Source organism: Cupressus sempervirens, chromosome 6 (assembly GCF_028749045.1).
Source record: "Cupressus sempervirens isolate cs-2001-9-10 chromosome 6, ASM2874904v1, whole genome shotgun sequence".
Lineage (NCBI taxonomy): Eukaryota > Viridiplantae > Streptophyta > Pinopsida > Cupressales > Cupressaceae > Cupressus > Cupressus sempervirens.
The window spans coordinates 184,670,324-184,688,285 of record NC_143123.1 but is presented as its reverse complement, the minus strand read 5'-3'; the positions used below and the strand labels follow the sequence as shown (position 1 = coordinate 184,688,285).

At 31.0% G+C, this 17,962-nt stretch overlaps 1 protein-coding gene and 1 long non-coding RNA gene across 2 annotated transcripts; one reads left to right on the top strand and one right to left on the bottom strand.

Annotated features, from left to right (window-relative positions):
• Positions 1-9,485: 9,485 nt before the first annotated feature.
• LOC149551867 (uncharacterized) lies at positions 9,486-10,577 on the bottom strand. The gene is made up of 2 exons (XR_016353335.1): positions 10,243-10,577; positions 9,486-9,956 (listed from the first exon to the last, which is right to left on the bottom strand). It is a non-coding gene; the product is annotated as an uncharacterized LOC149551867 (long non-coding RNA).
• A 2,117-nt stretch (positions 10,578-12,694) lies between these two features.
• On the top strand, positions 12,695-15,966 carry LOC149551866 (amino acid permease 4-like). The gene is made up of 7 exons (XM_089787366.1): positions 12,695-12,879; positions 13,019-13,252; positions 13,638-13,731; positions 13,839-14,053; positions 14,466-14,602; positions 14,764-14,991; positions 15,213-15,966. Exons 1-7 carry the CDS (start codon positions 12,756-12,758, stop codon positions 15,636-15,638), a joined length of 1,458 nt encoding a protein of 485 aa, XP_089643492.1. The 5' UTR covers positions 12,695-12,755; the 3' UTR covers positions 15,639-15,966.
• Positions 15,967-17,962: the final 1,996 nt, after the last annotated feature.

Genomic DNA, 17,962 nt, shown 5'->3' with positions numbered 1-17,962 from the left:
TACGCGCAAGGGATGGCTAGGGCCCATGATGGTCTTATGATGCTATTGACAGTTGGGAGGAACCACATATTTAGTTAGTTTTTACTACTCATTGTAATGTTATTTTCGTTTATCACGATGTTGCTTTTAGTACTCTATGATCTTTCTCCTTTTTTCCTTTTCCTTTGTTGTATGATTAGATGATTAGATGTTATTTCCAACTTTCCATCTTTTAGATGTGGTTCGAGTGTTCTTACCTCGAAATGTGGATCTAGTACTCCCTAGTGTGGAGGAACTTTATTTTTTAGTTTCCTTAGTTTTTTTACTACTTTTGTTCTTGTGTGTTGATTTGGGATCTTGCATGAGATTGCACTTTCTCATGTGAGGATGCAAGTCTTCGCGTAGTGTGTTGGGTTTCTTTGCGTGGCTTGACACTTTCTCATGCAAAACCCTACACCAATTTTAGGGTGTCTTGGTTGGACGGCCAAACACTTCCTCGCACCCTTGAGCACTTCTTTGCATGAAAAGGTACTTATTCACATGGCATGATATACTTCTTCATGCATAATTCTAACAAAGAATGTTCTCGTGTGAAAAATAGGGGCTATCTAGGCTTGTCAGAGAAAAGTTCAAAAGTTGGTTTTGGATACCCTTTTAGGTTTTACACCTTCCTAGCTCAAAATAGATTTCCTTTGGGGTTCAAAATATATTGTTTAAGTATAATAATTCCTTATACTTAAGATATATTTTAATATATGTGACAAGTCTTTTGAGATAGGTTCCAAACCTCTATGAGCTAAGATAAAGATTCTAGGAAATTTTAGGGCTTCAAGATTTCAGACTTAGCCAATTTTTAGGAGTCAGTGTTTGTCTTTCAGCTTGGTTGATCTCTTATGTTTTCTTTTTTATGTTTTAGTCAGTGGTGACACTTGGAGATCTTTAGTGGTTGGTTGTTGGTAAGTCTTCCATTGTGATCTTTATGATCCACGTATGATGGTTGGCTTGTGCTTTCATACTTCTTAAATATATATATATATATATATATATATATATATATATATATATATATATATATATATATATATATATATATATATATATATATATATCTTGCTTGTATTTCATCCTTGTTTCCAAGGATCTCTATGCAAGGCATTACAATCCGCTTAGGAGAAATGAGAAGAAAAGGGGAGAAATGCAAATAAATGATGACCTCACATTAAAATTGGTGTTAAATCATCATTAAATTTTAAGGTTCTTCCAATTTAAGATGGTACAATCATCTCAATTCTCATATTAGTATGTCTTCCACAAAATTCAACATGACACTTTGTGATCATACTAATATATGCATAACAACCCATAAAATAATCTTATAACTACACAATGTAATATTCATCAAAATCCATTCTCACCAATCCAAAAACTAGTCCACTACTATCTTGTATACTTGTGCTTAGATGAATCGTTAAAATGAATTTTGATAACTCTAAAATATAATAGGTTAACAAGATAATATAATGTATTTTCCATCATTGAAAACATACAAAGTGTCTCTCTAAATGTATGTTTCCAACAAGATCTTGTTTAATAGTTGAAGAAAAAAGGAAGTAATAATGATTTGCAACCATTGAAGAAAAAATCAAATGAATGCAAGAAGCTTGGAAAAGACAAAGACAACCTAAAGCGTCAAATGGAACCAAGATAATGAAGATGGAAAAAGAGATTGAAGAAAGGAAAATTAATGAATAACATCTTGATAAGACCCTAAAAGATACATCTAATAAATTCCACAAGTTAAATTTTGTGATTGGACAATTGGAGATTAATATAAAGGAATCTAAACACAATACAAAATAGCTTGAAAGAGTTAATGAGATTATTAGGAGTGAACTTACTATTTCTAATGAGTTCACAGAAAAATTAATAGCTATTTTATCAAAGCTTAACAAGAAACTTGAGAGACAAAGACCAAAAGGTGATAAATAAGGATTTGGTTTTCAGAAAGGAGTAAGTTCTAGATCTGGTATTCTAATAATACCTTATTATGCAATCAAATGGATAGACCTAAGAGCTTGCCATCAAAGGAACCTAATAAAAAAAAATTGATGGGAGATTGTTTTCATATAAATATTTGGTCATGGGGCAAACCAATGAAGAATAAAACCTAATGTAGCAGCCTTTTATAGTTATTACTTCAATTGTTACAATTATGGACACAAATAAAATGTGCACCTAGAACCAAATTGATCAATTCCATGAACAAAAGAAACATTGCATATTACAAATGAAACATATTTAGTCACATAGAGAAGAAATGCAGACTAAGGTAAAATCAAGAGAATCCAATGTATGGGAATCCAAATGTTATATGTTTAAAATGAAAAACTTTGGGTGATATAAGTAAGAATTGCAGATTAATTAATGAAATGTGAATGTAAGAGGATCAATTGAAAGGAAGAATATGCTAAAAAAATATTAGGGAAAAGAAAAAAATTGGTTTTGAAGAAGTTAGGAAATATATTAGTAAGACATGGGTTAGAAAATATCAATGGGTGCCCATAGAGGGATCAGACAAGGATCTAGTGTGGAATCTTCATCAACTAATTGATTAGGTCATAGACCTAATGGGGAGTTTTTCATGAAAAATCATTACATTTTTCTTGAATTAGAAGAGTCGATGGAAGAAATTGATGTTACATTGTTAGATGTAGATTTGAATGTAGATCAAAATGGAATCATTCATGATGGTTTATGAGTAGTTAAGAAGAATCACAAGCAAATTTTTGGATTACAGTTTGAATGTAACTTTTAAAGCTACGATATGATGCATTAATTGTGTCTTTTTTGAAAATATTGTGGAATCTTGAAAGGGAAAATTAAGAATTCATTTATCACATTAATATCTAGAGAACAAGCTTGCAAAAATATCTAAAGTGATTTGAGCAAAGATTGAAAGAATTTTTACTGGCCAATTAAACATTGAACCCTTGTTTTCAACATAAGAGTTATTTCTTATTTTGTGACTTAATTATTTGATTTAGTAATCATGGATACAACTATGGTAATCAATGTTAATGATAGGCCATGATGTAATTTCAAGAGGCATCCTCAAAAATTAATGGAAGGTGGCCCAAAAGGAGGATTTTCTATGGTTTCATGTACAATATATTAGGACATATATCCACTACCGCATTGAGAAATTAGGAAAAGATCCAATATGTATGATGTGTTAATATTTGTGTGAGAATGAAATTTTGTAGGATGACTTTAAAAACTTGGAAACCATGAAATTATCTTAGGTTATGGAATTCTACACATTTGATAACCGTGAATGGGTAACAATTATTCTCAATATAATGGATGATCATTACATATAGTTGCATAGACTACACAAGATTAGTAGGTGTTGAAAGATGTAATTGGTTTCAAGTATAATAGAGAAGCCCCTATCTTAATGACTACTAAGAGTGATGTCATAAAAAATTTGAAAAATTCTCAATGGTATATGAGATCTATGAAAGTAAATAAAATCAAGAAGCACAATGTTAAGTTTGCATCAATCATTTTCATAGACAAAGTGTATCATTCAAGGAAAAATCAAGAGAATCCAAGGTATTCTAATTTCATAATATAAAATAAGGGCTAAAGATTGATTTAGAAATAATTATGAATTCACATTATCATTAATATTAAATAGTTACTAATGAATCTAAGTTATGATAGGTATTGTAAAATTTAATTTTGAAGATTTTATATAATTTTACATATTGGGGACAAATGAAGTCAGAAAATGTTATATAAAAAATGCAAATAGTAAAAAGTTTTATTAGGAAAGAAGGAAAATGTTAGAGGTTCACTATTGATCCCATTACCAAGAACTATAGATAAACAAAAATATTTTAAAAGATAGATAATAGTATAGGAATAACAACACTAATCAATTTATATGATTTTGAAATAATTAAAGGAGTTAAAAGGAGTTATAACGATTGATTCTAGAGGATAGTGTTTAATAATTTGAAAGATTATGTTTATGACTATCCTTAAAGATATTTCTCTAAATATATTAAATTTATTTTCTTAATTATACTAAAATTTTCTTAATTATACTAAATATTAGTCACTACATCACACTTGTTTATTGTTTAAATTGATTATATATTGATCAATTTACCCTAAATAGAATATATAGAGATTAAAATAAATATAAAATTTTAATATTTATTTTCACTAATAAATCAAGATCATCAAACTAAAATCTAAGATATAAACAATTTAATATTGCACCAAACAAATTGGATATTCCTTAGCGTTAGAATATCTTTGAAGTTTTATATACGACCACCAAATTGGAATCTTGTCTTTAAGTTCAATCGTAATTAAAGAGGAGAGTTGTTCAAGCAAAAGTGTCGCCAAAATATAATATGGGTTTAAAATAAAATACATAGTTTTACAAACTTGTGTAAAATTTAAGCAAAAGTAATAATCAAAGCTTAGAGACGAACACTAACCAATAGAAACGTTTCTTTTTGGCTCCCCCATCGAACGCTTAAATTTTAGTTGATGCATGTTTATATTTATTGTACCTTTCAATGGCAAGCATTAGGATATGATGGTTAGAAAATTTCATACTATTTACCATATCATTTATACATAGATATAGATATATAGTTAGAAAGAAGTTATTATTATTATTATTATTGAGGATTTTTTTATTTTAAAAAGTTATTTTATTTTAATCTATTAGGGGAGCACAAATTTTAAGTTGAACTTTCTAGTTGGTTCTTTAAGACAATAAATCAATAGTTCATTGGTAATTGATATAAACTTTTGTTGTTGTCTTTATAACAATGCTGGTTTATGCAAATTACTAATAAAATATATATTCAAATATCATTTTTTTAATAATTTTGCACCTATGAAAAAACATATCTCTTTAGAAAGATTTTTCTTTATTATTTTATTGAAAAATCATATCTATATTTACAAATATCTATGTAAAAGACATTGAGAGTTGTCAATTTTCGAATATGTTTTGTACTTAAATTGCAAATTGAATCGAAAAATAGACAAATTATAAAAACATAATAAAATATGCAAGATTGTAAAAATATAATAATATTTCAAATTAACAATTAATAAAGATTGGCTAATAATTTGAATGCTTAAGAATTTGAGAAACGTGCAACTTGTCCAAACATCATTTTCTAGGAGGAAAAAAAAATGTTACATTTTACTTCAGAGTTATTTTATTTTATTAGAGGCATTTATAAGATTTAGCTTATCTTTATTTGTACTAAAAGAGTTACTTTATAGTTTAAAATTTATATTTCATATTGATTTTAAATGATTTTTTAGACATGCAATTTTGACATGATGGGCCATGGTGTTAGAAGCTTCTTACTATAATTTCATTTTAAGGTTCTTAGTGTTGATCATTATCATTAACAATTAAAAGTAATGTACTCATTAGAATTAAAAAGCAATAAAGCATATAATGCTACATCAAGTCACACGAAATGAACCTAATAAATAGTCATAGAATTTTTTTTAAATGCTTATATTGTATGATACTTCAAGAAAGACATGAAATCATTTCAATGTGACATCATACTTGATGGTAAAAACAAAACATTGGACTTAAGCAATGAACTTGCCAAATAATCTCATATGAAAAGTTAAATATACACAAACTAATCAAAATATTGTCATTTTATTGGTTGAGTGCAATTGATTAGGGTGATGGTATGTTCCTTGATTACACCATCCACCAAGGTTCAAACCCCACAAGGTATGATATAAGGTGTGTGATTAAAATTATACCCCATATACTTTAACAAGATAGGACGAGATTGTGAACGATCTTCTTTGGCAAGACAAATGTATAGATAGATAAACTTGAGTTCTTGACTCTCAACCTAAATAATATCATCATAAATTCATGTTGTTTTCCATGTACTTTGTTAATATGAATATCTAGATGGATAATCCTTAATTCTTGACCTTGACCAAAAGAATATCAACATAGATTTATGCTATGAACTTTGACTATATCTAAATATATAGATGGATAAACCTTAGTCCCCCACTCTCAACCAAAAGAATATCAACATAGGTTAATGGTACACTCCATGTACTTTGGCAAGATATATATCTAGATGGATAATCTATAATTCTTGACTCTTGACCAAAAGCATATTAACACAAATTTATGCTCTAGATATGTAGACTAGGAAAAGGGGAAGACAAAATAAATATCTTAAGAAAATTGTGAAGCTATGAAATCATGTCAAATCTAAATCCTAATCAAACCATTAAATCAATTGAGATAAAGTACACAAAAACATGTAAATTTTAACTAAAAGCACTCCCTCAGTTGTATTCAATATCATTTCTTTCTTCTCAGAATCTATGCATATTTCTCTCGTTATGATCAAATGCACACATGAATGACAACAAAATGACAATAGTAACAAAAAAACACTTGAAAATTTAGTTCAATAAATGACAGGAAACGATGCCATAAAGTTTAGAACTTGAAATGACATATGAGATTGAATATCAATCAACAAATAAGATTGCATTAGAGAACTTTATTGTGGAAAATGACAAGATTATGACAATTAGAAGAGTTGCAATTTGGAAAAATTTATATATATGGCATTTTATGCATAAATGGAAACACAATTTGGAAATGAAAAGGGAAGTTAAATTGGTGGGCCAAAAATGGGAAGGGGAGGTTTAGGCTAGAAAGTAGGAGGTGTAAGTTAAATTAGTGGATGAAGAAAAATTAGTAGGAGGGGGAAGCATTTGGACTTTTGTAATTGAATTTCCACATTTAAAATAGGGAACAATAAATTAATTTTGGAATTAATTAATTGAGAGATAAATATGATGGATGATAAATAAACTAATGACATGGGATTTAGGAAATGAGGATAAATTACTAATTGTTTACTCCTAGGAGGATTAATTAGCTAACATGATGAGAAGATTGGACGTGTGATGAAGGGATATATTGCAAATTAGGGATTAATATTAGTAATTAATTAAATAATTTTTTAATATTTAATCAATGAAGAACATGACACAATATCGATGAATGATAAAGATCAAACATACAATATATAAGACATGTTAAAAAAGGGGGCCCATTCATGCATACATTTTCAGTTTGATTTAATAGGTGGGATCAAGGTTCTACTGCAAGTTCTTTGGCAAGAAGGATACATCCTTATAACATAAACCATGAGGATGCGATAGTACCCCATGCACTTTAACAAGATAGATATCAAGACTTTGCAATTCTTTTTTCTTGAGCCTCGACTCAAAGAATATCAACATAAATTTATGTTTTATATAAACTTAGATTTGTACATGACCCTTTATCATTATACTCAACTGAACATTCAAATCAAAAAAGAGGTTAGGTTTTGCCCCATGTTCTTTAATAAAATAGATAAATTTAATACCCCTCTAATATTGACAATTATAAGTAAAATTTAGAAATACTTGTTGAGTTGGATGAAAATAAACATAACTCCTAAATTCGAAAACTAAGAAATGTGTTTAAAGATAATGTTAGGGAACCTATTGGGATTGTTACATCTATTATTAAGTAAACTTAGCAAGGAAAATGTGTTAAAAAAAATGCATCCACAAAACATAGTAACTTATAGCCTTGTCCCTTTGGGCTCCTTATTAGGACATTACATTTGGTACCAAAGCCCTTGGTTTCCACACTAGGAACTCTATGGATTCAAATTTGGCTCAATGCATAACTTTAGTGTTGGGTATAATTTTTTGTGTGCCTTTTAGATGATTAGTATAACTAGAGGTTAAGGGAATGCCTTCCTTATTTCACGATGGACTTATCTTTGTTAGCACACATATGTTAGCATTCTAGATCATTAGGACTTAGTCAATGCCTTCAAGTAACTAAGCTCCTCATTTCATGTGTAGAAAAAGAGAACTTAAGGCTTCATTGGTGCATCTCATTCTACCTTATAAATATTTATATGATAACCAAGAATTTTATGATCTTTTAACTAAAAGAGGGGTAAAAAATTTATTGAATATCAAAGAGAGCTGAACAACACAAGAATTCTATGATCTTGATATGACTTCATGCATACAATATTTTACTTTTAATTGATTTTTCTTGTATGCAGGATAATATACCTTCCTTATGAGTACTTTTCCTTAGATAGTGCATGTTGACAATTTTGTGGTTGCACCTAGTATAAGGGAACTATGAGAATACAATAATTAACTCTTAATGCATAACCATATCTTATAGAACTTTGCATGTTTATTTGGTGGGGGGAAGAGAATAAATTTTTTTTAGAGATGATAAAATTACATTTAGGACTAGCAAATACCTAACCACACATCCTCACTCCACAAATCCAACTAGATTTAGGGAATAGTACATTTATAAGTTATTGCAAAATAACAATATGTCTTGTTTTGACTCTACTAAAAGATTACATTGGTACTAATTTTCGATTATCTAAATAAATTAGGGAGTGTATGTCTCTATCCTATAAGGAAACGTTGGTTGTATAGGGTAATAACTTGAACTTTTTTGGTAATACGAAGTTGAGATATGACTATATGCTTATTTTGATAATGCAGTTGAAATATAAAACTTTGCGAATAACTATATTAAATATGTTCCCTCTAACTTCATCAACTTTAAGATAGATAAGATAAGATAAATTTATTAATGTCCAACGGGAGACCAACAAGGGTCTATGGGACTGAAAACTTACGGAACAAGAAGCAAAGAACCAGCAGACCACCAAACAGTGTCAGGGAAGCAAGCAGAAGAGAAAAGAAAACCAGATACAAGACGCAGACTAAGGGTTCTTCCTAGGTTGGAAGAAGTCCAACATTGAAGGATACAGACCTAGGTAAGGGAGAGCATGTAATCGTCTTTGAGATTTGTTGGTGGGCTGATACTAATGAAGATGAAGATAAGCCCTGCAGGGTCATACAAATTATTTTAGAGTAATGTTATTAGACAATCTACCTAAGATAGATAACCATGAACTTCTAGGAGTAAGTCAAATTTTAGGGGTGGAGAATGTAATGCCCTCTAATGTTGACAATTATAAGTAGAGTTTAGAAATACTCGTTGAGTTGGAAGAGCAAACATGTCTTCTAAATTTGGAAACTAGGAATGTGTTCAAAGACAATGTTAGGAAACCTGTTAGGACTGTTACATCTATGATTAAGTAAACTTAGCAAGTGTTAAAAAAAATTATCGAAAAAACATAATAGCTTTTTGCCTTGTACATAACCCATGAGAATGGGACACTCAGACTGTGTCCCATGTACTTTGACCAAAATACATGTATCTTATAACATAAACCATGAGAATAGAACACTGTCCCATGTACTTTGACCAAGATATATATATATATAGATAATTCTTATTCTTGATCACAATAATATCAAAATAGATTTAAGCTTCCGTATTAAACTTAAAAATAACATGAAATCCTTAACCACTCTGTTATAATTCTTTCATTTATTTTCTTCTGGAACAACACCAAGGAAATTGTCAAGCATGTGAAGGAAAATGTTGCATTGTACAATAACCGTCATGACAGCAAATCCGTGGAGGAAATTAATACCTCTCCAACCTATGACAATATGTCACGGGCAGAAACCACGCGTAGATTCTACAGTACACCGTTTATTATCATCTTTAATTTATTCCACAGTAAACATCAAACGAAGTTTTAAAAAGAAGACAAATGCATTAATCTTGCCCGATACATTGGAGATATGGTACTTTAATAGGGATTCAATTCTGCTTGTCATCTTGCCTGCTTTGAATATTAATATGCTGACATCCATACTTTAGACTTGGAACAAATAATGGAAAGCCAGACGTCAAGTCGCTCACAATAAAATGATGGGTCAATTCACAGAGTCGTCTTCTTTGAAAATAAGAATCCCCTCACCTGCCAGCACCAAAATATTCCAGAGTTAGGTACGAAAGCTCTCTCTTTCTTTTCGTGTTGGGAACCAAAATAAAAAGTCTCAGATTTACACAGTTTTACAAAGCTAGGGAGATAATACAAAAATGGGTGCTGTTTGGAATTTGCTACAGCAGGGCAAGTGTGAACTGGAAGGAGAAATCATTGCAAAAATGGCGGTCTAATAATTAAGTGCTAGACCTCTGTTGTAGTCAATGCTTAGAAAAAGAGAAACAGTAAGATATATTATTTTCCGATCTGAAAACATTACTTTTTACAGATTTCCCATGAAAAAACGATCCGCCGCGCAGAGACTGGAATATTTTTTTTTCCTTGCAAAGACAAACGTGCACAACAATTGTTTGACAAATTGACCTCGTTTACTGTATTTGCAGCCATGGAATATCATGGCACTTGCTAAACAGTCTGAAGGGCTTATCCAATGGGTATGTTTGGAATAAAGGGGATTTGAGATAAAGATTGAAGACGGTGGGGTTGGTTATAATAGGTTTCCTCCTATTTGAATCTGCAAGCACATCAGTTTCTTTTTGTGATGTGATTAGTCATACAAATAGATATAGAATTGATTTTAGAATAATTGTATTTATAAAAGTGGACTTATCCAACAATTATTTTGTTGATATTGAGATCAAAGTCATTTGAGATTACTCAAGTTGGTTTGATGGTTCTACTACAATTTAAATCAGTGGACACATTTATTTTACTTGTCTGATTATTGAAGGTGATTCTAAACATCTATATAATTGATTCTAGAAGAAATTTGCTTGTCAAATCAAGGATGCTTGTTTAATCATTGTGTTCAAATAAAAGTCATTTGAGATTAAGTTTACATTAGTGGGGTTGGTTAAAAATACTCCTAAATCCAATTCAAATTTGCCACAACATCAGCTTTCTTTTTCTCATCGTTGAATGTGATTTCATATATCATACACAAATATATAGAATTGATTCTAGATAAGTTCACTTGCAAAACTGTTGGAAGCTTATCCAATAGTGCATTGAAAATAAAGTTGTTTGAAATCAACCACATATAGCCGGCTTGGTTAAATAGTTGTAATTCAATCCAAACTAGTCAACACATCAATTTTCTCTTTAAAATCATTGAATGTGATTTTGAAACAGTCAATACAAAGGTATATATAATTCATTCGAGGACAATTTCACTTTCAAAATAGTTGCACGCTAATCCAATCAGCATGTTGAGCTAAAAGTCATTCAAGAACTTATATACAAGCGGCTTGGTTAATAGTTCTAATCCAATTCTTTTGTTTGTTCTGATTTTGATACTAAAAATGTCATATACAAATGTAAAACAATCTAAAGAATTCAAATAGATTGTGGAAATCTGATAATATTGAGTTCTAAATATTGAGTTTTAATCCAATTCAACTTACCCAACATATCTGTTTTCTTTTTTGGAATGTTGAATGTGACAGCAAATGTTGATTCAAAAACATACACAATTTATTTTAAAATAATTTCACTTGCAAAACTATGAGATGCTTATCCAATCAGTCACTTGAAATTAAGTTTACATATAATAAAATTGATTAAATAAGAGACAATCAAATCCAAATTAACCAACACATCACTTAAATCTTTTCATAACCATTGAATATGATTTCGACTTTTCTTAACATTGAATATGATTTCAAACATAATACAAGAACATTTGTAATTGATTTGAAACATGGTTAACCAGTTCTAATAAAATATAATTTGACTAACACATCACTTTTTTTCTTATAATGCTTATCCAATCAACATATAGCAATATGAATAATTAGAGAATTCTGATTCAATCCAAATTAAACAAAACATCTGAGTTCATTTTCTGATCATTGAATTTGATTGCAAAATCTGAGTTTATTTTCTGATCATTGAATGTGATTGCAAAAGTGATAGAAAAACATATAATTGGTGCTAGAAAAAATCTTATCTAACTGTTTGCATAAGATTGCACTTATGTCAGGCACTAAGCAACACAAATTTTACAATTTTTTACATTCTAATTTATTTTTGAAAGATCTTCTACTGTTAGTTGCTGTCAACTTACAAATAATTATACATGATACCTATGTTATTTAGCCAATTGTTTATACAAGATCAGACAAATCCACGTTTACATTATGTCTCACACTAAACAGCACGCACTCCACCTTTTCAAGGTTATAATTTATTTTACTAGATAATCTTGCTGTCAGATTATATAAAAAAAATTTATACATGATACCTTCATAATTTGCTGTGTATAAGGGGAGATGAATGGTATGGTGCTGTGTTGGAGACAACATAAGAGACAATTAAGCTTGCACGTCATGCTTGGGTCCTGATTGTAGGGCAGGGTCAATTATTCTGTGCATTATGGATTTGTCAAGATTCTCTTCAATTAGTTTCTAAAAGGGGTGATAGTGGGTAGGTACGTAACAAAAAAGGGGCTAGGACCGATCTGTAAGAGAGGAAGGGAGGTATGGACATGACTCTTAATGGCATAGTGAGATAGGACCACACAATTTTGCTTGGGTATTGGTCGGCATATGGTCCCTGTGCTCCAATATTACCACCTATTTGGGTAAATATCTCCATTTAATAACAGTAATGGCATCAGTCCGCTGATAAGGATAAGTATTCAAGACTCTTTACAAATTTCAAAACAGTGATTTGGTAGACTATATAGTCCTTCGGTGGGTGTGTTTCTAGGTACGTGATTGTTCTTGTGTGGGTTATGGTGTGATAAGGTAAAACCCCAAGAATTTTCTAAGTATGAATCGAGAGGGCCCTCAAATGGCTTCCCTGCAGATAACTACACATAATGCATCAGATGAATATCATAGCGGCAGTCCAACTCTCAAGGACTTTGACGATGATGGACGCCCGAGAAGATCAGGTAGACTCGCTTGTTTAGTTTTCCATGTTATTTCTTGTGGGTTTATGTTTTCTTCTTCAATTCTTCTTGGGTTTGGATTGTGATTGTGCGGAGGAAAGTCTTCATGGATTAACTTACTTTGTGTAATTGTGAATTACAGGCAACATATGGACTGCAAGTGCTCATATTATTACAGCGGTTATAGGGTCAGGAGTGCTTTCACTCTCATGGGCTACAGCTCAATTGGGATGGGTTATTGGCCCTGGAGTTCTCATTGCTTTCTCTTTTGTTACTCTTTATACCTCCACCTTACTTACAGACTGCTACAGATCTCCTGATCCAATCAAAGGGAAAAGAAATTACACCTACATGGACGCTGTGAAAGCAAATCTAGGTGTGTGTTTGTGTGTGAATAGAATTGTGAGATGTTGCTGATAAATGTTTTGGTTCAGCTTCCCAAAATTCTATCTTGAAGTCGGCTTCCAATTGCCCTTCAAATCCCAATAGCATGTCCTATCTTTCATATTAAAAAGATAAGATAATCAGATAAATGACCATGGAAAACCCAACAAAACAACCGATTTCCTCCTATCTAATGTACCCTCATTGTAGTGTCATCTATAGTCGCTGATTAGCTTTTGATTCTGAGAACATTCAATAGAATCCATGCAATTTTTTGGGATACTAGTATACATTTGCTGAGAAGCACTATTAAAGTAGGTTTTTCATCATGTCTTTTTAACTTATTTATAAGAAACTTGTTACATATTGATTCTCAGGAAAGACCCAAATATGGCTCTGCGGCCTCACACAGTATACCAATTTATATGGAACCTCAATCGGCTACACCATCACAGCATCTATCAGTATGGCGTGAGTCCTCGTTCCAAGACTTGAACTAAATTTGTATGGTTAAAGGTGAAATCCTGTTTATATAGTTTGATAAGAAATGCTAAAGGTAAAATCTTTGACAATTTCAGGGCTATCAAGCGGTCAGATTGTTTCCATGAGCATGGGAGGAAAGCTCCATGCCACCCCTCCAACAACCCTTACATGATTCTATTTGGAGTCATACAGATTGTTTTATCTCAGATACCCAATTTTGACAAGCTCTGGTGGCTTTCTATAGTTGCTGCTGTTATGTCATTTAGTTACTCTACAATAGGACTTGGCCTTGCTATTGCCAAAATGGCAGGTAAGTTATGGCTTCACTTAGCCTTGCCATATATGAACACAACATTAAAAGTTTGAAAGATTGCTTCAGAAATCAATTGGGTATGTTTTCATCGATATTGTAGATCATATATATTGTCAATTGTTTTGTTTTTTAAAGTTTGTTTCTGAAATCAAATAGAGTATGTTTTTTAAATATATTTTCGTTATCGCACAGCCATCTATTATCAGAATTCATCAATATTTTCTGATGATAGATTGCTGACCGTGAACTGAAACTGAAATATTATAGATTGATGAGTGTGATCCAAAACAACATCATGTAAAAGAAATAATCTTTTGAAGATTGTGAAAAAGTTATGCCAACTCGCATAAAACTGTTTTCTACAATGGCAGTTTTCAATGCCTGATGAGAAATTGGTGTGAAATTGCAGAAGGAAACTTCCATGGGACTCTGACAGGAGTGACAATAGGTACAGTCACACAATCTCAAAAGGTATGGAGGGCCTTCCAAGCTCTAGGAGACATTGCTTTTGCTTATTCCTTCTCCATGATTCTAATTGAGATCCAGGTATGGCACCCACCCCAACATTCTTTTAGCCTCAACTTTTTGTTCTTTGCATTTCTCGTCTAAAAACTGGTCATCCTTAAATATCATACAATAATGAAAAAGTTAAACTTGGAAAAATAAATCATCTTTGACTAAAAGCCTAAAGCTGTAACATATTTCAGGACACTGTTAGAACACCTCCCCCAGAGAACAAAACGATGAAGAAAGCCACAGCAGTAGGAATAAGTGTCACAACTATGTTCTACATGTTATGTGGTTTACTAGGCTATGCAGCTTTTGGCAACCATGCGCCAGGGAACTTCTTGACAGGGTTTGGCTTCTACGAGCCCTTTTGGCTTGTTGACATAGCCAACATATGCATTATTATTCACCTCGTGGGAGCATATCAGGTGGAAATCAAAGTCTAGATTATTTATTATTCTATTATTATTATTTATTGAAATTAAGTTTTATTATATGTTTAGTTTGAATAGATTCAAATTTAAGACCTCTTACCATTGTATTGTAGACTCTTGCCTAAAATGTTCCAAACTCTTTTAACTTTCAATTATTACTGTAGAAATTTATAAGTACATTCAAACAGTTCAATGTCTGACACACTTCTTTGCAGGTTTTTGTACAACCTCTGTTTGCATTCATTGAACAATGGTGCTTCCGCAAGTGGCCTGAAAGCACATTTATTACCATGGGATATGACGTCAAACTGCCCAAATATGGAGTGTACAAACTGAGTCTTTTCAGGCTGATTTGGAGGACTGTTTTTGTTATTACCACTACAGTGATTTCAATGCTCCTGCCCTTTTTCAATGATGTTGTGGCACTTTTGGGCGCAGTAGGGTTTTGGCCATTGACGGTATATTTCCCAGTGGAAATGTACATTGTTCAGCAAAAGATCGCAGCTTTTACATCCAAATGGTGGATTTTGAAAATCTTGAGCGGGGTTTGCTTTCTTGTCTCTTTGGCAGCAGCAGTTGGGGCAATCGAAGGAGTCATTCAAGATTTGAAAACTTACAAACCCTTCAAAACAGCATATTGACTGGGCTTTCTTGCTTTCTAATATATTGTTCATGTTTTGTAATGTTAGTTTTACAGCTTATCAAGGTTTTTAGAGAGCAAGAGGAACGTTTTTGTATCTCTTGAAAGTTACAAACCTTCACTGGTTTGATTTTCCCACCTGAGCCAAAGCAGCATCCATTCTGTGGACTTTCGAGTATCGGGGGAGGGAATTTTAAAATATTTGCGAGGCCTTTTAGGCGGCGCGAAAACTGGTCTGGTTGTTGTATCTAGTTCTATACTAGCTAACCCAAAATTATTTTTAATAATAATAGTAAGTGAGAGGGTGGGTATGCCTTCACTTTCACTAATCTCTCCCGTTTCTCTTAAGTTTTTTCAAATAATTGACCAAATTATCAAATTATTAAGTGGTTAATTAAAAATGAAGGAATCTTTAAAAAACTAGATTTTCATAATTGTAGAGGACTTCATTCCATTGGGTGAAGCGTTTCTTTATATGTAATAGGTTATGAAATCTTTGCAGTACCAAGGGGATGGTGTGTGTTGTACCAACATTATCAATTAGAAGAAATAGTTTGTCAAATGCATTGCAAATTGTAAATGAAACTACTTGACTCGAACAATTTTAAAAAATAAAAAATTATAATAATTGAGAAATTGGGTAGAATGAGCTTGAAATGATTAAGAAAAAAAGACATTTACAAAGTTCCACATAAATTGGTTTGGGCGTATCTTGTTTTATGTTAGGTAGTCTAAAATAAATAATAAATAAGTAGGTGATTATGCCTTTACTTTCACTAATCAGTGTCATTACTTTTAAGCTTTTTCAAATAGTTTGTCAAATCATCATATTATTCTTTATGTAATTATTGAGTGATTTGATTGAAAATAAAGTAATCAATAAAACTAAATTTTAAACTATGAGATAAGATGAAAATAATAAAAACATTAGATAATATGAGATTGAAATGACTAAGAATAGAGAATGTTTACATGATTTTTTCATGATGTTAGATGCTTTGACATATAAAGATGGTGCTATTGAATATGTACCAAACTTGTGGGACATAAAAATTATGAGTTTTTTTCCATGGTGTCATGCTTAAAATTTGCTCCATAAACACCTTTAGTGTTTCCTATGCATGATTTTGTCAATTACAAAGTTTTAGCTCTTTATTTCTAGAAAGTTTATTATCTATTTTGCGTGAACTTTCTTTAAGAGCCTACTACATGTAAAATAGAAAAAATATTTTTCATTTCCTTGGAGAGAATTACATCTTTACATTAACTTGAGATCAAAAAAATAGAGAAATAGTGAGAAGCAAGATGATGTAGTTGCATATGTTCCTGCCATAATGTTTTTATGTTGAAGTTGAAATTGTTGTAAATTAGAGTAATATTATTATTAGAATGTTGACAATGTAAAGCATAAAGTATAAGTTGAAGTTCTTTGAATAATAATTGTAGTAAAAATGGAGTAATTATTTTAACAAATAATAATGAGAAAAGTTTAACTTTGAGTCATCTACACTTAAATGCTAAAACATAAATTATTTTTATTAGTAAGTAAATAAAAGATGTGTTGTATCTAAATATTCGCGATTAGAAAAAACTATAACATATTGTGTAGTTAAACACCATTCTAACAAAAATATAGAACATATTGCTTGGTAAATCATGAGCCCTATTGAAAGGATAGTTAGGGGTATGATTCTTGCCCACCTATAGTTGAAAATAGCAAGAATGGTGGTCAAGAATGGTCAGAGGTCAAATAACATACACAAGCATGATATTGATGTTGGCATTAATGTTGTTTATGACACTTCTCTAGCAATTACTATTGGGCACTACTAAAAAAATGTTGATGCATATGTCTCTGAGAAAAGATATTGCCATGGTAAAAAAGCATGTATACATTCATAGAGAAGTGCTAGGAGATATTGTGTCATTGTGGAGGGAGTTCTTTAGGAGACATAAGAGAGATAATCGACAAGATAAGGGGTTGTAAATGATGAGGAGATGAGATATAAGAAGATTCATTGATAAGGGTCACTGATCTAATCATTCTTCTATTTATTAGTAATGATTATATTTTTAATAATATAGTATTAATTATTCCATTAAATATTTGTTCACTAGCCAAATATATAATAATTATGATAACTAGTATTGTGTATTATTATAGTATGCATTAATTGTTCTATCTTATAATAATGATAAATACTAAATTAGTTATGCATAACACCTATTTTTATTCATAATAATGAGTACTATTTATTATGAATAAAATATTTTTTAACAATAAGGGCCCGTTTGGTTGTGGGAATAGGAATAGGGGAATATATT

Excerpts from the sequence above, each read along its gene's own strand:
- LOC149551866 (XM_089787366.1), top strand. The coding sequence starts at position 12,756 with ATGAATCGAGAGGGCCCTCAAATGGCTTCCCTGCAGATAACTACACAT. Across the intron at positions 13,253-13,637 it reads CGCTGTGAAAGCAAATCTAG|GAAAGACCCAAATATGGCTC; the intron begins GTGTGTGTTTGT and ends ATTGATTCTCAG. Across the intron at positions 14,054-14,465 it reads TGCTATTGCCAAAATGGCAG|AAGGAAACTTCCATGGGACT; the intron begins GTAAGTTATGGC and ends GTGAAATTGCAG.